The sequence below is a fragment of the Agaricus bisporus genome (assembly GCF_000300575.1).
Source record: "Agaricus bisporus var. bisporus H97 unplaced genomic scaffold AGABI2scaffold_1, whole genome shotgun sequence".
In the NCBI taxonomy this organism is placed as follows: Eukaryota; Fungi; Basidiomycota; class Agaricomycetes; order Agaricales; family Agaricaceae; genus Agaricus; species Agaricus bisporus.
Window position 1 is genome coordinate 1,652,067 of NW_006267344.1, and position 19,654 is coordinate 1,671,720.

Sequence of the window (19,654 nt, forward strand, 5' to 3'; positions counted from 1 at the left end):
GTTCCATGCTACGACCATCGAAACGAGTTCCGTCGTATATCCACAAACACGGCAACGAGAGTAGTATCGCTTTTACAAAGTATATGTCGGCCGTTGAAAGAGATATGGATTCCAAAAGCACTACCGGTTGACGCTGCTAATAGAGCAAAATTATATGACGCATTGAATTACTGTATGAATACAAAATGAGTGATAGATGGATTAAAGATCATTCCAGGGCAAGAAAATCGGGGTATACAGCTCCCTGCGAACAGTATCAAGACAACAGGTGGCTAATCTTCTTCCGCCGATGATTCCTCTACTGAATCCAAGTCTTCGTAATCCTCTCTAACTGGCAAAGGGGGTTGATCCGGTAAACGCTGGAATATGGTTCTCAGATACGCAATTTCCGCACGCACTTCGAGACAAACCTTAAATACGTATCTGCAAACAAGATATCCTTTCGCATTGTTTCCTTTCTCCATGAAGGCCTAAAGTCTCTCAGAAGACGTGTCATAAGAAAATGAGTCGCCCACCTTTTCCACTACATATAATCCATCGTAGCGGTATCTAAGTGGATTGGGATCAGTTTGCAGGTCGGGAGACAAGATGTTCGACTAACCCTTCACTTGGAGCATATTTAGATTGAAGCTTGAAACCACGCACAACGCGAACTGGGTTTCTGGTTTCGGACGAAACCTTTAAAAGTAGTTTAGCATCCAGTGTATCTGGTCATTCATTCGAGGATATATCACCTTCAGCATCTGGTTGAACTAGTGATCAATGACTTGTTAGCAGCAGAAATACACTAAAGTACATTGTTGCATACCGAGTGCTCAAAACTTTGGTCAGAGCTTTGTGGAGCTGTACGAAGCTTAACGAAGTGTTTGAATCAGTATGCTTAACAAGGGGGCATAGGTATTCTCACATTTTTAGGTTTGTCCTTTGTCCCATGGAGATCACGACCACCTGAAACACGTCAAATATGGACATAAAACAACATAGCTCTTCCTACCAGAACCAGTGTACGTGCTATAGAGCGAGACTTAGCATACATCAGTGCCATAGAAAAAAAAAACTTACAATCCATATCCAAGGTCGACGTCATCATCGTAACCTCCGCTGAGGGCGACACTGTACGCTCCCTGACGACCCCCTGATATACCACCTACCCACGGCCTATCGAAAAAACAACGCTGAATAATGGGTTAAAGTCTAATAAAATAACTTACGCATGAACTGCATCCTGGCTACAATCCTGTCTTGAAAGCCACCATGTTCCAACAGCAATACCGGGGATGTGGCCGTATGTTTTGCTAGTTTGGTGAAATTAGGAATTCAACCCGGGGAGGTGCAATCGACCAACTCACGGGTTATGTACGCGCTTTCCATCTTCGCGTCCCATAGGCCCATCATTGCCCGAAGTTTTGTTGCGTATGACAGATTGAGGTAAACTCAACGTTCTTTCGCCAGAGTAATCGACCGCTTTTCCAGCGTTGCGAGAACTGCGACGAAGACCTGTGGACAAGGTTCCACTCTCACTGGAATCTTCAGCGCGTTGGAGTTTCCGTGCTGAGGGTTCTATGTTTTCCGTGTCTTCGTCGGTTCTCTTGCGCTTTTGTGGTGTAGCTTTTTTCCTGGGTTTTTCTTTCGGTTCAAATAAAGGTTTTTCGAGACCGAGACTTTTCAATAGCTCTTTATTCTGAGGCCCTTGTCAGGATTATAAGTTTCAGGGCATAATCAAATACAAGCCTTGGCTATTTGTAGTTCCTTCTGCCTTTCATAGGGGGACACCATATTTTGGAACGGCTGTTATGCAATTGGAAGCAAGAAAAGGATGTGTGCGTGTCGCGCGATTTAATACCAAAGACGCGTCGTGACCCTTATGACATGGGCCACATGACCGCGCTTCATTACATAAATGGTAAGTGGGAATCCAATAAATATTCGGTATCGAGCCCTCTCATAACACATGAAACAACATATAAAGCCGCACTTAGCGGGTGCACATGGAGGGCTTATTTGATCCTCTTCAACTGTGGACATGACAAGCCAGTCAGCGACATTTATGAACCAAAGGGCCTGGATAGGACTTACACGCTCCGTGTTGTTGAAAATGCGCCTGTCCAATCCGTCAGTTTTGTCTCCGATGTTCACGATACGTTCGTTTTGACGGTCCAGCTCTTGACCCATAACAGTACCAAGCGCTTTAAGTCGCTTCGTTACATCACTAATTTCATTCAGATTGTCGTCAAGCTCGTCCTCCATCTCATCGTCAGATGCGGTTGCTTCAAATTGGAACCGTTTCCTCTGTTCCGTTCGGTCTTTTTGCTGACCCGCGGAAAGCATGCGACCATTTCCACCGATAAGCTCATTATCATCGCGACCATAGCCGCCAGCCTTTCCCAGGCGATTTTGAGTATCCCTTATGTCCGACATCGCTTTCTCTCTTTGATCCCTCTCATCATCAAAACGAGCTTGGATTTTGGCATCCTGAGCTGCTCGCTTAGCATCCTTATTCCAGGTAATGGCAGGCCTGAAGATAGAGCGATTTAATTTCTTGAGCTCATCAGTCTTGTCGTCAGCACGCTGCGAAAAACCTTTGGCAACGTCCAGGTGACGTTCAGTATTGGCGAGTTTTTCTGAGAAACAAATTGAGCGAAAATGATGGCGCAAACCAGGGTCCCAACGTACCAGATTGATCTCCCAATCTTCCAAGGGTCCCTCTCGCGGTTTCTTCTGCCTCACGGGCCATCCGTAACGCATTTCTAGTAGAATTAACACTCTCCTGTTTGACAAAACGGGTCTGTTGCTTAATTCCTTCGACATCCTCTTCAGTTTCTTCCCCTGGATTGGCAGAACCCCCAACATCAGGTCCGTCAAAGAATCTGCCAGAACCTCCCCTCTTGGGATTATATCCAGCGAAGAGTTCGTTACGGTCCTGCTCCAGGTTTGCTTCACCCCGGGCATAAGCATCGGGTACTCCCCTGTTCCTTGCATACTTGTCATATGCGTAGGGGTCCTCCATCTGAGGTGAGGCGGTCTGAGAGCTAGATATTGAAGGCGAGTATGCGGGGCTATAAGGGTCCCCGTCACGACTAGCGACGTATGTGGAAGAAGAGCTGCGATAAGACCCCGAACGGTTGCTGGGAGGGTTGAGTGAGTTCGATGCTGGTGTTGGAGCGGATACAGGGGGGATTTTGTATGGGTCTTTACGCTTGAGGAGAGGCATGTTGGCAAGAGAGTAGTCAAGGAGAAGATTGAGCGCAGCACTATAAGCAGCTAGACACGTGATAGGTACAGCCTTAAGCTTCAAGAGTCAATTGTTGATACAAGTACGTAGTCTAAGCGACTCATTATATTCATATGAACTATACATGTACGCCTCGCTTTTGCCGTTATTGTGTTCGAGACTTCGGCCGTCCCTTAGATGACGAGTTACTCTTCGCCTGTTTACCTACAACGGTGACACCTTTGCCTGTCTTGACAATATTGTTCAGCGCAGTTTGTTTTTCTTTCTTGACTTTCCCTATGCTTTTGGCGGGTGTAGTGACTTTATCACGACTTTTCTCCAATATGTCGCGCTGCTTTTTCTTCGCTTTGCGTTGTTTCGTATGCAAGGCTCTCTTTTCGGAAGGAGTGAGCTCAGATCGTGAGCGTGTTTCGCCTCCCGCTGGATTAAAGACCTCTTCCGGAGCAAGCATGCTCGAGGTCGCCATTGCAGTCGGAAGTGCAGATTCCATCGAGGCCGTAGCCACATTAGAGACTGTTGAAATTACTGCTTTGGGCTGGGCACTTCTCAGCAACGCGAGGGAAATCCGCCAAAATCACAGACGTACCTGTTTCGGAACAAAATGTGCGTTGCACAGGGCGTCAAGTTTGCTGCAAATTTTCTCCCAGTCCTTCTCAATCTCCTCATGTTGCTTCTTTATCTTCTCGTCTCCTTTATTTCCTGCACCGCTTTGGCTCGCTAGATAGTCGTTTTCGTACAGTTGTGCTAGGGATTGTGTGGATTTCGTGTCTTGAAGTTCAAGCATACGAGACGGTAGAAAAGGCTTATCCTCTAAAGGACGAACTCGTACGACGTCATCGAACCTGTTGTCGAGAATACGTGCTTTGATCCTTTGCTCCAATCCTTGAACAACTTCCTCGGATATCACAGGCGCTGCTTTCATTACACGCTCAAACTCGAGGTCCTCTTCAAGCAGTGAATTTTGTGGCCTCGACCGACTGTCTGCCTCTCCCATCAGTGTCCAGTCCTTCTTTGCAACATTTTCGTCCTCCATTTGTGCTATCTGCTCTCGAAGAGCGGCTTGCTGCTTTTCGTGAGTTGTCATATCTACCGAAAGGAAGAGTCAATATCTCTTTTGTTTAAACCTAATTATTCAGGAGCACACCATCATCTTCATCCTTCTCTTCATCCTCTGCAAACAGGTCGTCTTTAAACCTTTCCATGGTCTGATTGTCATCCTCGTCAGAAGCCCGGCTCTGCGAGGAGGAGAACCCTTCACTGGCCTGCTCATCCGACGCGTCTGAGAATTCGCTGTCTTCCATTGGTTCATCTTCGGACCAAGCGCCTTCATCCTCGTTCTCTAGGTTTTCTAGATCAACGTCAATGTTGCCTTCACCGTCGTCACCATCGTCATCTGAAGTGTTTATGCCCCGAAGCAGATTGAGAGGTAGATTCTTTCCTTTCGCTTTAATCTTCTTCACCCTCACTTCGTCGTGGAAGCGCACTCTGCTCTTGCGATTGGAAGAGATTTTGGCTGGGGACCGTGAGTCCGCATTCCTTGGGGGTTCAAAAAAGTCACGGTAAAACACATCTACAGACGATTCTTAGTATTGCTCGCACTCAGGCACACACACACCAAGATAGAATTTGCACCATTTGTATCTTCAGACTCATCTACCTCTTCATCAACGGGCGCGAACAAATCGAGTGACATATCTTCATCCTCTGAGTCTTCGTCTTCGTCTGCAAGTTGCCCACGGGAAGATGACTTAGCCTCTGCCTGTTCTATTTCTGCATTGAACGCATCCAGGTCAAAAAAATCGTCGTTGAGCCCATGGTCTGCATGCTTTTTTCTTTTCGGCCTAGAACTGGCCTTAATGGCATCAAACAGTGTTATTGCTGCATCTGCGTTATCAGACTGCTCTTCATCCGACCGCAGCTGAACAATATGCTCTGTGTCGTCAACAGCATTTTCCGAGCTTTCACTCTCGTCATCTTCTGTTGCACTTTCTTCGTCTACGTCCATGTCTTCTCCAAGCTCTTCGCGGATATCGTCTAAGTCAATATCTTTCCCCTCCTCAATAGCTTCCATGATTTTTTGGAGCCTATCATCATCATCTTCTCCTTCGCCGTCTTCTTCGCCATCCGACGACCCTTCCTCACTCTTTCCGGTTTCCAATGCATAATCCAGTAGATCACATACCATCTGGGAACGCAGATCAAGCTGCATCCAGACTTGTTCCTGATCCATGCCTTCAATCAGCAGAGACGAAAGAGGTGTAGGCTCAAAGGATTTGTTCAGGACGGTCTGAGGCTGTGACTTGTCTGCTCTTGCCTGGGACCTTGTCTTAGGTTTTTGAAGTGTATTCAATGATGACAAGAGGCTGTCTATAGAGACTTTCGATTGCGTTTCAGTTCCTAGTGCTAATGATGTTATTTAGGGAGGCCTGTAGAAGATGAATATAAAACGTACATGTGTCAAAAATATGTTTTGCGGCTTGTAATGCGGCATTCTGAATGAGGCTGCTCCCATATGCTAGAGAATCAAGATGCTCATCCAGCAGATTTGTCACATTATCGAGTTCGCGAGGAACAGGGAGAGCCTCGGATGTCGACATTTTTGGGTTAAGCGGTTAAGCAAATTTGAGCCCAAGTTAGTGGTGATGACTATTTGCGGATATTTGGTCAGTCACTCACTACCTTGCAGCTTCCATGTGCATGAGGACCATGCCCGCTGCCTCGCCTGACCAGTCTGCAAGAGACGCCCGCGGCTATCTTGCTTTGCTAATGACAAACTAGGCCATCTCGCGGCTCCCTTTGCCGTTGTTCCTGATGCGTTGGGGCGGTTTGACCTCAGATTGGGGCCTCTCTTCTCACCTCTCAACCTACTTGTCGCTGTAACATACCCCATTGAGGCTCCAGGTGGCTTTAAGCGGATTTGTCGCAGCTCCTCTTCTGATCATCCTATTCCCGAGATGGTTAGCTGCAGTATACTATAAATAATCCAAATCCAAAATGTAGTGCAAGAAAGTTTCCTTCCTTCCTGCCCAGCGCTTGTATGGTCTGTTTTCAATGAAGCCTCTCTTCAATCTCCCTCGTACTCTCTTTTTCCACGTCTCTTTGTTCCTTTCCCTCTTGGCGTGCCCCGATCTGGTTTCAAGCGCGTCCACCTCTACATCATCCACCTCTTTATCCTCAACTCATGGCATTGTTGTGCCATCCGGTTCTTCATCATCTCGGGTGCTTTCCTCGCTGACCACCTCACATGTACAATCTGCATCGTCCTCTTTGAGCACTCGTATATCGCAGACATCTGCTACCGCCCCCAATTCATCCAAGATGACGACTATAGCCACTTCAACCTTTGTCAATCCTTCTTTGAATTCATCTGCCACAGCAACATCCACTGCTACGGTGACTACGCCTTCCGATCCCGCTATACTGGAAGAAATAGAAATGTTGCGAACCCAAGTAATCGACATTATCATTGGCCCACTTGGTCAAGCGAGTGCAATACCTGCTTGGTTTGTGTTGAACATTCTAACCAGGTCTCGAACAGCAATAGCTAATCCACGCTAGGCTGACATCCCTGGGTCCTGATGGCAAATGGCCTGATAGTGAAGTTGACTATACAACTGGCTGCCCTGCCCGCCGGGCCAACTGGCCAGCCCAGACACATTGGCAGCGTATTCGTGAGTTCTTGCTTGGGGCGATCGTGGAAAAGCCTTCTCATGAATTTTAGTCGTGATGGCAGCTGCATGGCACGGCGGATTACAAGGAGGGGAAAACTTCGTCGGAGATGAAAATCTCCGTAAGAAAACACTACTGGCTATAGACTATTGGTTCGGGCGTGATCTCACCAATCTTGAATGCATGATCAACGGTGGTACTCCGTCTTGTCCATGTGATAATCCTGATAATACCCTGTGGTATGAAGATGCTGCATTGAAATAAGGGCCACTACTGAAATATTTTTTCAAGGAACACCAACTGGTTTTCTAATGTTCGTCGCTGTCTTCTGTTTAGCACCCATCACCAATTGATTGTACTAGGTTATACTGATTCCGAACCTCGTTGGGTCATCATGCATACTGTTGAACGAGACTTTGACCGCGGCACAGTTGGATCACTGTACAAAAATAACCAACCGCTCATATGATCTCTTCTTGCGCCCATTTAATGAAGTCAACTTCCTGACAGGTGCAAATGTTTTGGATGTCGCCAAAATTGGAATTGATGGGGCTCTACTCAACCCCAATATCACACAAATAACCGATGCATATCGTCGCATACATGAAGAGGTTGTAATTCAACCAGCTATCAAAGCCGATGGTATCAGACCTGATGGGTCTTTCGGTGCGATATCATCTGGATTCTGATTCCTTGTCTCATTTCTGTATTTCAGGTCAGCATGGTGGTGTTCTCTACAACGGTAACTACGGTAAGTGGGGTTGATTGAGTTCATAATATGTTTCGTGTGCTCAGGTTTTTTGCAGGCAAGGACTTGTGAGTGGAGAATTGAAATTGAGGAACTCTCATATTGATTCTTCGAAGTACAAACGACATCGTGGCCTTTGAAATTGAGGCGGCCGAGACACGTTTTGCTGCAAATTCCGAGTCTCGATCCGCTCTTGCTCTTCTCTTCGAAGGTGACCATTGGATGATCTTTCGCAACACCGTCACGGGGGTGCTACACTGGGATTTTGTGAGTACCTCACTAATCTCATTTGACTCTTACTCAGTCAGGTCTAGTCTGCTCTTGGGCGATTTATCAGCTTTCCTGTCATTGATACTCAGTACGTTCTACTCTACTTTTTCCTATCAGATAAATGTAAAACCATCTCTTTAGGGCCACCGGAAGTATCAAACTAAATCTTACTCAGATTGATGTCCTTGGACGGCTTTGGGATCAACCGGCTCTTGTCCAATTTGCCGAAAGTCTTTCTGAACACGACATGAATGCCAATGCAGGTCGGCTCATCGGCAATCGTATGTTCTACAACAACGACTACATGGTTAGCTTCCTCGCCTCCAAGCCTAGATTCTGATTTATAGTTCGTCAGGTTCACCGTGGCCCGAACTACGTTACTACTGTTAAGATGTATTCCACAAGAACAAAGTATGGTGAATGTCTAAACTCTCAGAATGTATGTATTGTTGGACTTCCATTGTTCGGGCTCTCCTTCATCGATACTCCTTTAGATATTGGGTTTCCATCTCTCAGACGGAGCTGTATACACCTATTTGAAGGGCAATGAGTATGAAGATATTGCTGTCGCCTGGGACTGGAACCTTATTCCGGGAATTACTACCGACTATGAAGCGACCAAACTTACTTGTTCCAGCGGCGTCACTGGGATTGAAGATTTCGTTGGTGGTGTGTCTAATGACGATACTGGTATCGCCGTCATGCGCTACACGAATCCCTTGACTGGCGACTTGAATTGGCAAAAAGCGTGGTTTTTCCTCGAGGGCGACGTCCAACACACCATGATTTCCAATATCACATCCACATCCGACAGCCCTGTCTTCTCCGTACTTGACCAACGTCTCCATGATGACGCTATTTTCATGGATGACGGTGAACCGTTCAGAGCCAATGATGGACCTACTCCTTTGTCTTCAGCGACGCTTTGGCATGGCGGGGTAGGTTATGACCTGTCGGGCCTTGGAGATGATGACATCCTCCACGTTGAGGTTGGTCCAAAGTCAGGGAACTGGTCAGCGATCGGTACTTCAACTGAACCACCATCAACATTTGACCTCTTCGCTGCCTGGATTGAACACGGAACGCCCGCATCATCTATTTCCTATTCCACATTCCCCGGTACCAGTTTCACTGGTTTCATGGGCAAGCAGGCCAAGCTTCGTTTGCAATCTGTTGTGAATGACGGGAGCGTGGGGGCCATATACGACGAGGAACACCAAACAGTAATGGTTGTGTTTTGGGAAGAAGATGGTGGTAGTGTTACAATCAGACCCCCGAGATTGGCCCCGATCACTATTAGCGCGGACGGCAACATAGCTCTGATTTATCGGTTTTCAGACGCTGCAGTTTATGTGTCAGATCCTTCTCAAACACTTACGGAAGTACAAGTCAATTTGGAATTGGGTACGGGCTGGAAGCCACCATTCTGGGGTTTCCACAGGTCCAAAGACTTCAGTATATTCCTTCCAACGGGTGGCCTAGCAGGTAGTAGCGTGCGCCAGCCATTGAATTAGCTATTTTTCTCTCTATTCTGTTTTATCGTCATCCTTCCTTTGCGCTGTCGAATATTTGTACGTTTTTGAATATCTGTACTTCGAATATCTGTACGCTTTTATGTATGTTTTCATTCTGATGTTTCCTTCGTATATGAAACGCAACGAATATATGGATATTGGCAAGAAGACTGAGAACATGAAGGTGGCTAGAATACAGTCTGCTGTTCCGCTCCATATGCCTCTTGTTGCTGGAATGCTTCATCCTGAGGAGGAACATAAGGTTCTTCTGCAGCAGGTGCTGCAACGGGCACTGGGACTGGTTCGCGTTGCTCTGAGGATGGCTCAAGAACAACTTTATCAACAGGGGGCTCGTAGATTTGGACTGCGTCAGGTAGAGGTTTCTTGGGTCCGAGTTGACCTTCAGGATCATGTCCCTTCATGCTATAATGGGCAAATTTAGTCAAAGTATGCGATGGAAAAGAAGTATTGTCTCGTACATTTTCACCTTGATACCGAGGACACCCTGTTTAAGAAGTACGTGACGGACAGCGTAGTCAACAAACTCGCGGACAGGTTGTCCAGAGTGAATCATGAAACCATCGGTGAATTTCATAGACTTGGCACGGGCAGCACGAAGCTTGCCAGAAACAACCACCTCACAACCCTTGGCACCAGACTCCATAACAAATCGAAGGACACCATAACACGCCCTGAGAAGCACTTGGTGTTTTAGAATAGGAGTCAACGAAGAGATGTAAGGAAACGTAAAGCTCACCGTCGGACAGCGAGACCACCAAGAAGTTTGTAACGTAAAGACTCGCATTGAGCAATGGCAGACAATCCACGGTACTGCACTTTTTCGGCGTAGAGTTCGAGAGAGTTTTCGGGGAATTTGAATCGTTTTTGAACGAGGGCAGTGAGTTCACGAATGCGGCGACCCTTCTCACCGAGAACTTCCTGAGTATGGGTGGCGCGAATAATGATCTGATTGGAAAATATTCATCTTTAAATTTGTCTATCCACTTCAGGAACAATAGAGAATATGTACCTCTGTGCGAGCGTGAGTGACGCGTACGTCGCATCCAGAGTAACCCTCTTCAGCAAGCTCGCGAGTGAAGAATTCGTTTAGTTCGGCGCGGAAAACACCATCAGCTACAAACTTGCGCTTCTTGCTGATTTGGGCGGACATTTTTTGGGGATCTAAGGATGATCGACGTTGAGTTTGTCTCGTCTGTATATCTCTGGGTTCGATACTTACCTTGAGCCTTGCTGGGTGGTCGTCGAGATTGTGGAGTACCGATCACCTAATTGAAATGGGTGGCTGATGGATCTACACAGTATTCGGATTATGCCGAAGCAGAACATGTGACTCTTGTACGGGAATCGAAGCTCGCGTTTTCTTTTCTTCTTGTGATACGTGTCTTGACTCCTTACATGGTGAGTTATTTCTTTCCTTTCATTCAATCCACCTTTCCTTCATATTCGAATGACGAGTGTTGAATTATTCCAACCAATTGGCACCTCTTAGTCGACCTGAACTGTTCGGATTCGTCCTTACATTTCACTGACATGAATGACAGTCTGATTCTTTGCTTCCTTTTCTTTTCCTATTCTTTTCTGGGAAAATGAGTGAAAAGCTGACTATGAATTTGCTTAGGAATCCACTCCCTCTCTTTGCATAATAAAACCCGTATATAATAGATGTAATTCGATTTTAATGGACACGTTCGTTCACAAACACGCCTGCTGCGCCCATTCCACTTCCGACACACATACTGGTCAGCAGGACCTTCTCGTTGCGTCGCCTCAGTTCTTCGAGACCAGTGATGACCTGACGAACACCGGCTACGTTCAAAAGTCAGCAACCACATTTCTGTAGAGTGATGAAAGCTTTTACTAAGTCCAATTGGATGGGATATCGCTATCGAGCCGCCGCTAAGTAAGACGGTCAGAATATAAGAGAAAGAAAAGTGTGATGGTGACGCACTTGGGGTTAACTTTTTCAATTGGAACGCGCAGTTGATCGACACAGTAAACAAATTGCGATGCGAAAGCCTCATTGACCTCGTAAATATCAACATCTTCCTTTTTCAGACCGACCTGCTCCAGCATCTTGGGTACTGCGAAGACAGGCGAAATACCCATATAACGCGGTTCAACACCTGCGGAGAATGGCAATCAAACCTATTTCGGGCGTCACAAATAGAAACTAGCTTACCGACAACAGTACTACCAACCCACTTGCCGAGAATATCCATGCCTTCTTTCTCTGCTCTTTCTCTGGTGGTCATCATAACCAAGCCAGCACCATCTCCAACTCCACTTGCATTTCCAGCAGTAGTGGTTCCTGGTTGCCATTGAGGGAATGCTGATTTGAGTGATGCAAGACCCTCTGCATTTACGCCACTGCGAACGGTATCATCAACAGAGGCCGTACGTCCCTTGACCTCAACGGGAAGGATCTCATCGGCAAAGATGCCCTTCTTCAAGGCCTCTGACGCTCTTGTGTGCGAAATGAGGGCAAATTCGTCTTGCCTTTGTCGGGAAACATTGTAATGCTCAGCAACATTTTCTGATGTCCAACCCATCGGCTAACTCGACTTTAGTACTTGTTCAAGTGAAATAATAACGTTATTTTACCTGAATACAGTCATGGGCAAGCGGATGGCTACTGACAACTTCCGAAACGTCAGGAGTGGGTCGAGGACTAAATTCAACAGGAGCATTAGCGCCTCTGTGACATTAGAGTAGAGCAGAGGTACGCACTTGAGGCTCATGCTCTCCGCGCCAACTGCCCAACCGAGAGACGTCTCTCCTGATTGTATGGCATGGGCCAATGCGCGAATTGCCATGAGTCCAGAAGAACAAAGACGATTGATAGTGTTGATAGGGACGGTGTAGGGTATATCAGCAGCAAGAGCTGCTGCACGAGATGTGTAGAGTGGTGAAGGCGGATGACAGATACCTAGAGATTGGACGGGTTGATATAACTGACATTTAGCATGACTGCGTTACTTACCAACGCAGATATCGTCGAGCTTCTTGGGGTCAAGCTTTGTTTTCTCAAGGGTAGCCTAGAGGGAAGGCAAGCGGTGAGGCGACAGCATGAAGAGAACGCCTTGACGAACTTTGAAGAGAGCACAGAGCAGCTCATCAACAGTCGTATCCTTCCACTGGCCTTTCTTTGCCCTCCCTATAGCAGTTCGCTTCGCGAAAGTAATGACAACATCGTCGGGATTCTTTTCAAGGATGGCAGGCAAGCCTCGGGGGCGGGCACGAGTACTCGCAGCGCGACTTAGACCGGGGATATTCCTCAAGACGGCCCTCGCAGGTAAAGACGACGATATCAGAGACATGGTAACGAAAGAAGGGCAGGGAAAGTGGCTATGGTCCGGTCAGAGAACATTAGTGCTTATATTCACACCGTGACGAGAAGCAAATCGCGGATTTAAATATACCCGTAGTGTCCCGTGGGTACGAATGAATTAAATAAATACAGGACCAGTGGTAAAATAATGCTCTAGTGCTGACATTCGGTTGAGAAACACTGAACCAGAGAGGGGAGAGGAGAACCGCACAGATAGGTTGGCTACGACAGGTCCGGAATATCTGCAATATTTGCCGTCGTCTTGTTTTTTGCCTTCCAGGCTCGATTGATATAAGAATAACAGTTTGCGCAAAGATGATGTGAGAGCTTTGGCGAACCGCAGCCGGGACAACTGACAATGTCTGGCGAGGATGAGGCGGGGGAGGAGGAAGAGATGAGAGGGAGAGAAGCGTACTTTGCTTGTCCTTGAGGCCCTTGTTCGCGGCGCGCATGGCTTTTCTAGAGTGGGACACTTTCTTTTTGGGGACGGCGAGGAGGAAAGGAGGAAAGAGATCGGCGAGGGAGGGAAATGGCCAGAGATGAGCCAGAGGTGCGCGGAGGACTGCAGCGAACATTTGGCAGGAAGGAGAGAGAATCACGCGTGACAGTCCTCTCGACTCTGCCCAGCCATGTTCCGCCTCACACGCCCGCTCTACCAGGCCCTCAAACGGTCCACCGGCGTCACCGGGCTCGCCGTGCACCCCAATCCCCTCCCAGAGCTCATCAAGACCTACGAGTCCACCATCTCCATCCTCTCCTCCATCCCGCAAACATCCGTCTATCGTCAGGGCACAGAAGCTCTTACGCGCCATAAACTCAACATCGTTCAGGCCGTCAACGGCGACATTGTCGAGGCAGAAAAAAAGTTAAATGAGGGTCAGATAGAGGAGTCTTTGGACATTGCATCCGATGAGCTACAGCTCGCTCAAAAGATGCTCGAGTGGAAAGCGTATGTCACTTTCTCTCTGGCAACGCAAAGCACACCTCTCACTCCCCTATTCCCTCTAGTTGGGAAGACCTCCAGGAAGCACCCGAGCCCGGTCAGTGGGAGTACTTTGGAAAGACGTCATCATCATAGGGACATTTGGCGGTTGCGTTGGGCAGAGCTTATACCAATAATAGATGGTTTCAATCATGTAGATCTGCGTTCACAACCGTTACAAAGAACCAATTGACTTCAGATCGCGGTGCTAAAGAAAAGAAAAAAAAATTCGCTGGAAGCAGGATTTGAACCTACGCGGTGAAACACCAAGTGATATGTTTGAAAGTTCAAATCACTCGCCTTAACGACTCGGCCATTCCAGCTCACAAACACTTTTCAAATTTTGCAACTTTGTCTCTTTGTCCTTCCTGCCGCTTTAGGCACCCTTCTTTTTCCAACCACCACCTCCTCCTCCCTTGCGTAACCCCCACGCCAGAATCAGGTTTAGCCCTTGAATCACCTACACAGCGACCATGGATTCTCTCATTCCCTTCACCACTTCAGGCGCTCTAATGGATTGCGTGGACAGTACGTCTACTACCTCAGTATACACACTCTCCAGCATACCCTGAGCAACCCACTCCCCTCCCTTCTCCCTTGTCGTTTTTATCACAAAAAATGCAAAACCCCACCCTTCCATCATCGACGTGCATTCAGGAAAGATGCTAGTTATTCTACGAGACGGTCGAAAACTACATGGCGTACTTCGATCTTATGATCAATTCGGTACGTGACTCCAAAAGACGAAAAGCGTCCTCCAAATCCTAAAAGTTCTATATCTCTTCACAGCAAATCTCGTTCTAGAAGACACCGTTGAGCGAATACATCATGGAGATACCTTTGCAGAAAACTGGCACGGCTTATTTCTCATACGTGGAGAAAATGTAGTGCTGCTAGGTGAAATAGTATGTCTTTTATCTATTCCTCCGTCACCATCGTGTAAAAAAACACACACAAAACAGGATTTAGATAAAGAGGACGAAGTACCCCTGCAACAGGTCGACTATCGTCTATTAGAGCCCTATGTCAAACAGGATGTCGAACTTAAAAAGCAGCGCGACGAGCTCAAGGCCAAGATTCTCTATGATCACAAAGGATTTTGTAAGGAAGGTGGCGAGGGTGACGGTTATTGATACATTCTTCGTTGGACTTTCTTATTCTCTCTCCTCTGGCCCGAGGACAGATTTGAATGCCCTCCAGCCGCACAGGAACAGCTAGCAAACTCGTCATGAAGGGGAGAATTCGGGTATCATGTACTATTTTGATGCTCATGGAGGAACCATATCATACTGTCTGCATGTTCACTGTAGCTACAGAACAAGGCATAAACGATACATATGTGCGCATGGAAGCAGTAATGGATGCCAAGATTAATGCAAAAGGGAAGTTGAATTGTATAAAGTAAGTGTCCCGAAGTAGGAGAAGGAAAAAATATGCATATTATGTTGCTACGATGCAGGAGCCTTTCGTTTTTTGCCCTTCTTCACATGATCTGCCGTCCCTTTGGATCTTGCATGTCCATTAGACATCTTGATCTTGGAAGCTTTCAAGGACGCCTGTGAAGTTCGTTCATTAGTTTTGCGGCCGCCGGGTTCGACCAAGTCTTCTATACGCTTGCGCAACTGTCTTTCTCGAGTGGTAAGCTTCGTTAAAAGTTCCTGCTTCTTCTCCCGCTCTTTGCAGATATCCTTGTAACGGAGGGTTTGCCAGCTACAACACTGACTTGAGAAACTCGTACCAAAAATAAGGGGAAAATAGGTGCTTACCCATTGTGACGTTTACAAGATTTTTGGCCGGGACACCACCATTCACCTTCCTCCTCAGTTTCATCTACCTGCATCCCGTTTTCATCCTTGACAGCCTTAACGTCATCATAGCTCTCCAATACACCAGGCCCAAAATCTTGCCACTCTTCTTCTCCAAAACACAACCGTTGATCCCATCCACATTGATCGATTTGCTCCGCCCGCTCACTCGCGAGCTGAAGCAACCGCTCCCTCCAAGCCACAATCTCCATGCTATTCTGCACATCCTCGCGCGTCTTTACGACTTGGGTCAAAAGCCCCTGAAGTCGTTCCGTCTCGCGATCGATCTTGGTTGGTTTCTTCTTTTTGTCCCAGTCAGATGTGACTCTTTCGTCGACACATACAACAATGCCTTCTCGTTTTTCCGCGTGCTTGACACTCTCCCAAAGTTCCTCCTTCTTCCCTCCTTTCTTGGCCCAAGCATCAATCCGAGATTGCATATACTTGAGACCACATTCATCTGAACAATATTTAGATATAGCGCCGCGAGCTGGCTTATGGCAAGCTTTTGCAGAATCAGGATCGGGATGCCGAAGTCCATTAAGACAACGTTGCTTGTATGTCGTTTTCAGGCTTGAATCGGGGTTGCCTAATGAGCACAGTGTGTCAGAGCTAGTCAAAAATGAAGCTGAATTTGATGGTTCTTACGTTCTAGGCACGGCGGACAAAAGAATTGATCGACCAATTCAACTTCAAGATCTGGCATGTTGACACACGTGGTGTGGTACCATTCATCACATCTAACACGATCGAATAAATGACTGTATAAACGGTCGAGGCAATAGTTACGAACCGGTCGCAAGCAATCATAAAGCGATCCTCGTCATATTTGGTCTTGCATACACAATAAAGCTTATCGTCATCAAGTTCCTCTTTTTCATCATCGTCCTTCTCTTCTGCTTCATGGTCAACAGATCCTGTAGGCATAACAGACGCTGAACGTGAACGGGATGCAGCAAGACTATTGCCGGCGGCCTTCTTGATTCCAGCTAACTTGCCATGCCTCGGCGCAGTTTTCACATCCGCTGCAGAAGCTGTCGTCGTGGAATTGCCATTGGCAGTCACTGTGTCAACACCTTTTGTTTTCTTTGTTGCGGCAGCTTTCGTTTTCTGTTGCTTGTTGCTTGTGACAGCTTGAGTATTAGTTGCAGCTGAATTCGTCAACTTGGATTTCGCCGACACCTGAAAACATGTTACTTTTTATTTCCACCAGTTACACAAAATGCAACCCACCTTGCTACCAGCATCTTTCTTCTTTTTGGCAGCTTGTGCGGATGTTGTACTGATATCGCCTTTTCTCGCCGCCTCTTCATCCTTTTCCTTCTGTGCAGTAGCAGCAGATGGGGGCGGCATTGATTCACGATCGGATCCAGGTCGAGTCGAAGGCGGCCGAATAATAGGCGAAGTGGTCGACGAAGGAGACGGACGTTTACCTTCTTCAATGTTGGTCTTCACTAACGGAGGTTTAGGCACTGGTAGAGGAGTTGGCGCAGCGGCTTTTCGACCAATAGAAGGGGGCCTATCATCCACCAAACTCAGCAGCTCGTTTTCAACCTCATCTGCACCGTCGTCTGTACCATCCACTTCCATCAGACTGACCTTGGGTTTTTCATCCTCCAGAGTTTCTGCCACCGCAAGATCTATGTCCATGTCGTCAGGTTCATGTTTGTGTATCGGAATGGCTTCATCCTCCTCTGCCATCAACTCTGCCAGTTCTCGTTCCAATGCAGCATCAGCATCGGGCGAAACGCTGCGAAGAGCGATAACGGGTTTTGGGACGTCAAGTAATGGGGTATGCAGGTTCTCCTCTGACTGTGGCTTGGGTGCAACAGGGCGGACTGATGGCGATCTTGAACGAGAGGGTTTAGGAGGTGGCTGTGATGTGGAAGAAGATTTGGCGTAATGATCGGGAAGCCATTCATGAACGTCTTCTCGGCGGCCCAAGGACTCTTTCATATTTCTACCTTCGCAAGAATCTTGGGGATGAGATGAAGTGTTGATGACGACGCTGTTGTGGTCTGGGGACCGTGAGCGTGTTGATTTATTCGAATTGTCCACGGATGCTGATCTGCAGATAGGAATCAGTAGGGCATCTTACGGAAACATCAAAACGACATACTCAGGAGTTGATACTTTTTGCGGCTCTTTCGATTGGGATAAAAGTTCAAAAGTGGTTATCGGAAGAGGCTCCTTTTTAACGTTTGCATCTGCCTGATCATTCATCACAGTGTCAAGAGACATTTTATTTGACACGTCATCTCTTGGTCTACTGGGAAGCGAATCCTGTAATTTGGTCTCGGATGCGTGTTCCTGAGGGGCTTTTGTCGACTCGGTATGAAAGGAAGGGCGAACGATGTCATCGATCTTTTTGACCGGGGCATGAACTTCATCTGTTTTCAGCACATCCGCCATTGCGGCAGCAGCAGCAGCCTCGTCTGCACGGCGAGCTTCGTCAGACTTCTTGGCCGCAGTAGCACGACCAATCTGACTGCCGGGAGGAGACCTCCTGCCAAGGGGGCTTATGATACGATGTCCATCGATGGGTCTATCCCGCTCTTTTTCTTCATCCTTTTCACGCTCAGCCACGTCATTGAGGCCAAGTTTTTTGCCTTGTTCAGACCCGGGGCGACGGACAGCGGATGAAGTTTGACGATGGTTTGATTGATCGTCTGAAATTGGAGGAGGCAGGGTAACAATGGTCGGATATACATGCCTGGTTAATGATGATGGCTTAATTAAGAATATTAGCCTGGGGTTTGCTGAATGAAAATAAAAGAGACACGTACAGGTGATTCTGAATATTTCTGTCTCTTCAGTGGAGGCTCACCATCAGGGGTATCACGATTCGGTGAATGTTTGATCTGTGTAGGGTCGAACTTGCGAGGACCGGGAAGTGGGGGATACGGGTGATGTGATTGAGGAAGTTCAATGACAGCAGGGGGAGAGCGCGCAACAAGAGGACGGGTGGAGGAAGGAGAGAGTGGAAAGCGGTGAAGGTCTGAAAGAGGCGTATCGGGATATACACGAGTCAGTAATGGCCGTTGGTCGTGCTCAACCCGAAGTCGCGCTTGTAGCAAGCGTTCCTGTTCTGCCCGTCGAAGGTGCTCCTCTCTAAGTCGGTATTCTTCTTCCCGTCGTCTCTGTTCCTCTGCTCTCCGTTGTTCCTCTTCACGGCGTTTGAGGTGGTCCTCAGCGTGACGTTCCTCGCGATGACGAAGCTCTTCTGCTCGGAGCAACTCTTCGCGTCTGCGTTCCTCTACAGCCAACCGCTCTTCGTACAGACGACGTTCCTCTGACCTTTGACGTTGTTCTTCTTCGAAGCGCCGACGTTCCTCCAATCTACGCTGGTTTGCTTCTTCCAAAGCCCGACGCTCCTCAGCCATCTTGATTTCCTCTCTGCGTTGACGTTCGAGACGAAGCCTGTCGTCTTGGGCACGGCGGCGCTGGTATTCCTCGTCTCTCCTGAGTTGTTCCTGTTCGTCCTGCAAGCGCTGTTGCTCCCGTTGGCGCTCCAACTGTTCGACCAACATCTGCTGGGCGAGCAAACGCTCCTTTTCGAGGCGTTGCTGTTCCAGCAGCCTCTGGCGGTCCAACTCCTGCGATTCAAGGTGACGCTGGTGCTCGTGTAGGCGCCTTTCCCGGAGCTCATCGTCGCGGAGACGTTCGATGCGACGCTGTTCCATCAACTGGAGCTCCTGGCGACGGTATTCCTCTTCATACTGGGGGCGAGAGAGACGAAGATACGAGGAGGAACGAGCGGGGTCAGGCTCGTGGTGGCGGGGCAGGGAGTATTCGCGCTGAGAGGGACTGGGGAGAGAGCGATTGAAGAGGGGAGAGACGGGGGGCGGGGCGAGGTCTGGAGAGTTGCCTGCGGAGAGTTTCTTGCGCTCCTCTGTTGCGGCGTGGACGAGGGCTTCAAAGGCCATCTTGCCGTTGTGGGGGCTGGGCGGTGGTGGCGGGTAGGGATTGGTGTTGGAACGCGGGCGGTGTGGGACACTGTGACGGCTCACGTGTGACGACGACGGGCGGTGGAGAATCGGGGAGCGGGGCGACGACAACAGGGCAATCGGATCTCTAAAAACGAC

The 19,654-nt window shown here is 48.0% G+C and overlaps 10 protein-coding genes and 1 non-coding gene across 12 annotated transcripts; 3 read left to right on the forward strand and 8 right to left on the reverse strand.

The window, feature by feature from the left end:
• Positions 1-933: 933 nt before the first annotated feature.
• AGABI2DRAFT_214320 (hypothetical protein) lies at positions 934-1,797 on the reverse strand (the record flags this gene model as incomplete). Its single annotated transcript, XM_006454306.1, has 6 exons — positions 1,732-1,797; positions 1,350-1,681; positions 1,212-1,295; positions 1,063-1,158; positions 995-1,011; positions 934-948 (listed from the first exon to the last, which is right to left on the reverse strand). Coding segments are annotated over exons 1-6 (588 nt in total), but the record flags the coding sequence as incomplete, so codon positions are not given.
• Positions 1,775-3,214, reverse strand: AGABI2DRAFT_189645 (hypothetical protein). Its single transcript, XM_006454307.1, has 3 exons — positions 2,674-3,214; positions 2,077-2,621; positions 1,775-2,015 (listed from the first exon to the last, which is right to left on the reverse strand). The coding sequence occupies exons 1-3, from the start codon at positions 3,209-3,211 to the stop codon at positions 1,998-2,000; spliced, it is 1,101 nt and encodes a 366-aa protein (XP_006454370.1). The 5' UTR covers positions 3,212-3,214; the 3' UTR covers positions 1,775-1,997.
• A 163-nt stretch (positions 3,215-3,377) lies between these two features.
• On the reverse strand, positions 3,378-5,829 carry AGABI2DRAFT_197388 (hypothetical protein; the record flags this gene model as incomplete). The annotated part of the gene is made up of 6 exons (XM_006454308.1): positions 3,378-3,767; positions 3,819-4,318; positions 4,377-4,802; positions 4,865-5,329; positions 5,375-5,635; positions 5,685-5,829. The coding sequence occupies 6 exons, from the start codon at positions 5,827-5,829 to the stop codon at positions 3,378-3,380; spliced, it is 2,187 nt and encodes a 728-aa protein (XP_006454371.1).
• A 459-nt stretch (positions 5,830-6,288) lies between these two features.
• AGABI2DRAFT_214326 (hypothetical protein) lies at positions 6,289-9,595 on the forward strand. Its single transcript, XM_006454309.1, has 11 exons — positions 6,289-6,741; positions 6,791-6,903; positions 6,954-7,140; positions 7,193-7,214; positions 7,264-7,567; positions 7,617-7,656; positions 7,766-7,916; positions 7,964-8,007; positions 8,061-8,226; positions 8,275-8,358; positions 8,414-9,595. The coding sequence occupies exons 1-11, from the start codon at positions 6,551-6,553 to the stop codon at positions 9,431-9,433; spliced, it is 2,322 nt and encodes a 773-aa protein (XP_006454372.1). The 5' UTR covers positions 6,289-6,550; the 3' UTR covers positions 9,434-9,595.
• On the reverse strand, positions 9,560-10,707 carry AGABI2DRAFT_239505 (hypothetical protein). The gene is made up of 5 exons (XM_006454924.1): positions 10,674-10,707; positions 10,464-10,615; positions 10,191-10,399; positions 9,913-10,125; positions 9,560-9,856 (listed from the first exon to the last, which is right to left on the reverse strand). The coding sequence occupies exons 2-5, from the start codon at positions 10,602-10,604 to the stop codon at positions 9,622-9,624; spliced, it is 798 nt and encodes a 265-aa protein (XP_006454987.1). The 5' UTR covers positions 10,605-10,615; positions 10,674-10,707; the 3' UTR covers positions 9,560-9,621.
• Positions 10,708-11,047: 340 nt separating this feature from the next.
• Positions 11,048-12,834, reverse strand: AGABI2DRAFT_239518 (3-ketoacyl-CoA thiolase; the record flags this gene model as incomplete). 2 transcript variants are annotated; one of them, XM_006454926.1, is made up of 8 exons in its annotated part: positions 12,544-12,834; positions 12,435-12,489; positions 12,182-12,380; positions 12,056-12,122; positions 11,634-12,006; positions 11,403-11,577; positions 11,313-11,350; positions 11,048-11,260 (listed from the first exon to the last, which is right to left on the reverse strand). In XM_006454926.1, the coding sequence occupies exons 1-8, from the start codon at positions 12,769-12,771 to the stop codon at positions 11,130-11,132; spliced, it is 1,266 nt and encodes a 421-aa protein (XP_006454989.1). In that variant the 5' UTR covers positions 12,772-12,834. The 2 variants fall into 2 exon arrangements, with proteins under 2 accessions (XP_006454989.1, XP_006454988.1); XM_006454925.1 differs by having other exon boundaries at positions 11,048-11,350.
• A 7-nt stretch (positions 12,835-12,841) lies between these two features.
• AGABI2DRAFT_133071 (hypothetical protein) lies at positions 12,842-13,368 on the reverse strand. Its single transcript, XM_006454310.1, has 3 exons — positions 13,198-13,368; positions 12,994-13,144; positions 12,842-12,941 (listed from the first exon to the last, which is right to left on the reverse strand). The coding sequence occupies exons 1-2, from the start codon at positions 13,355-13,357 to the stop codon at positions 13,005-13,007; spliced, it is 300 nt and encodes a 99-aa protein (XP_006454373.1). The 5' UTR covers positions 13,358-13,368; the 3' UTR covers positions 12,842-12,941; positions 12,994-13,004.
• Positions 13,369-13,373: 5 nt separating this feature from the next.
• On the forward strand, positions 13,374-13,977 carry AGABI2DRAFT_189651 (hypothetical protein). The gene is made up of 2 exons (XM_006454311.1): positions 13,374-13,731; positions 13,791-13,977. The coding sequence occupies exons 1-2, from the start codon at positions 13,412-13,414 to the stop codon at positions 13,858-13,860; spliced, it is 390 nt and encodes a 129-aa protein (XP_006454374.1). The 5' UTR covers positions 13,374-13,411; the 3' UTR covers positions 13,861-13,977.
• A 17-nt stretch (positions 13,978-13,994) lies between these two features.
• AGABI2DRAFT_t11 lies at positions 13,995-14,087 on the reverse strand. Its single transcript has one exon. It is a non-coding gene; the product is annotated as a tRNA-Ser (tRNA).
• A 664-nt stretch (positions 14,088-14,751) lies between these two features.
• Positions 14,752-17,720, reverse strand: AGABI2DRAFT_189654 (hypothetical protein). Its single transcript, XM_006454312.1, has 6 exons — positions 17,689-17,720; positions 16,803-17,637; positions 16,363-16,751; positions 16,218-16,309; positions 15,531-16,158; positions 14,752-15,474 (listed from the first exon to the last, which is right to left on the reverse strand). The coding sequence occupies exons 2-6, from the start codon at positions 17,523-17,525 to the stop codon at positions 15,213-15,215; spliced, it is 2,094 nt and encodes a 697-aa protein (XP_006454375.1). The 5' UTR covers positions 17,526-17,637; positions 17,689-17,720; the 3' UTR covers positions 14,752-15,212.
• A 432-nt stretch (positions 17,721-18,152) lies between these two features.
• AGABI2DRAFT_133076 (hypothetical protein) lies at positions 18,153-18,655 on the forward strand. The gene is made up of 2 exons (XM_006454313.1): positions 18,153-18,299; positions 18,356-18,655. Exons 1-2 carry the CDS (start codon positions 18,265-18,267, stop codon positions 18,477-18,479), a joined length of 159 nt encoding a protein of 52 aa, XP_006454376.1. The 5' UTR covers positions 18,153-18,264; the 3' UTR covers positions 18,480-18,655.
• The last annotated feature ends 999 nt before the right edge of the window (positions 18,656-19,654 follow it).

What these genes read in the sequence shown, in the direction of transcription:
- AGABI2DRAFT_189645 (XM_006454307.1), bottom strand. Translation starts at nt 3,211, where the DNA reads ATGCCTCTCCTCAAGCGTAAAGACCCATACAAAATCCCCCCTGTATCC. An exon ending in AAGATTGGGAGATCAATCTG is followed by an intron (nt 2,622 to 2,673) that starts GTACGTTGGGAC and finishes TTTGTTTCTCAG; the next exon opens with AAAAACTCGCCAATACTGAA.
- AGABI2DRAFT_214326 (XM_006454309.1), top strand. Translation starts at nt 6,551, where the DNA reads ATGACGACTATAGCCACTTCAACCTTTGTCAATCCTTCTTTGAATTCA. An exon ending in ACACCAACTGGTTTTCTAAT is followed by an intron (nt 7,215 to 7,263) that starts GTTCGTCGCTGT and finishes TGATTGTACTAG; the next exon opens with GTTATACTGATTCCGAACCT. An exon ending in CAGACCTGATGGGTCTTTCG is followed by an intron (nt 7,568 to 7,616) that starts GTGCGATATCAT and finishes TCTGTATTTCAG; the next exon opens with GTCAGCATGGTGGTGTTCTC.
- AGABI2DRAFT_239505 (XM_006454924.1), bottom strand. Translation starts at nt 10,604, where the DNA reads ATGTCCGCCCAAATCAGCAAGAAGCGCAAGTTTGTAGCTGATGGTGTT. An exon ending in TCACTCACGCTCGCACAGAG is followed by an intron (nt 10,400 to 10,463) that starts GTACATATTCTC and finishes TTTTCCAATCAG; the next exon opens with ATCATTATTCGCGCCACCCA. An exon ending in CTCGGTATCAAGGTGAAAAT is followed by an intron (nt 9,857 to 9,912) that starts GTACGAGACAAT and finishes TGCCCATTATAG; the next exon opens with CATGAAGGGACATGATCCTG.
- AGABI2DRAFT_133076 (XM_006454313.1), top strand. Translation starts at nt 18,265, where the DNA reads ATGGTCGGATATACATGCCTGGTTAATGATGATGG. An exon ending in TGCCTGGTTAATGATGATGG is followed by an intron (nt 18,300 to 18,355) that starts CTTAATTAAGAA and finishes AGAGACACGTAC; the next exon opens with AGGTGATTCTGAATATTTCT.
- AGABI2DRAFT_189654 (XM_006454312.1), bottom strand. Translation starts at nt 17,525, where the DNA reads ATGAAAGAGTCCTTGGGCCGCCGAGAAGACGTTCATGAATGGCTTCCC. An exon ending in TTTATGATTGCTTGCGACCG is followed by an intron (nt 16,310 to 16,362) that starts GTTCGTAACTAT and finishes CGATCGTGTTAG; the next exon opens with ATGTGATGAATGGTACCACA. An exon ending in TCTTGTAAACGTCACAATGG is followed by an intron (nt 15,475 to 15,530) that starts GTAAGCACCTAT and finishes TCAGTGTTGTAG; the next exon opens with CTGGCAAACCCTCCGTTACA.
- AGABI2DRAFT_133071 (XM_006454310.1), bottom strand. Translation starts at nt 13,357, where the DNA reads ATGTTCGCTGCAGTCCTCCGCGCACCTCTGGCTCATCTCTGGCCATTT. An exon ending in GGGCCTCAAGGACAAGCAAA is followed by an intron (nt 13,145 to 13,197) that starts GTACGCTTCTCT and finishes CATCCTCGCCAG; the next exon opens with ACATTGTCAGTTGTCCCGGC.
- AGABI2DRAFT_189651 (XM_006454311.1), top strand. Translation starts at nt 13,412, where the DNA reads ATGTTCCGCCTCACACGCCCGCTCTACCAGGCCCTCAAACGGTCCACC. An exon ending in AAGATGCTCGAGTGGAAAGC is followed by an intron (nt 13,732 to 13,790) that starts GTATGTCACTTT and finishes TATTCCCTCTAG; the next exon opens with TTGGGAAGACCTCCAGGAAG.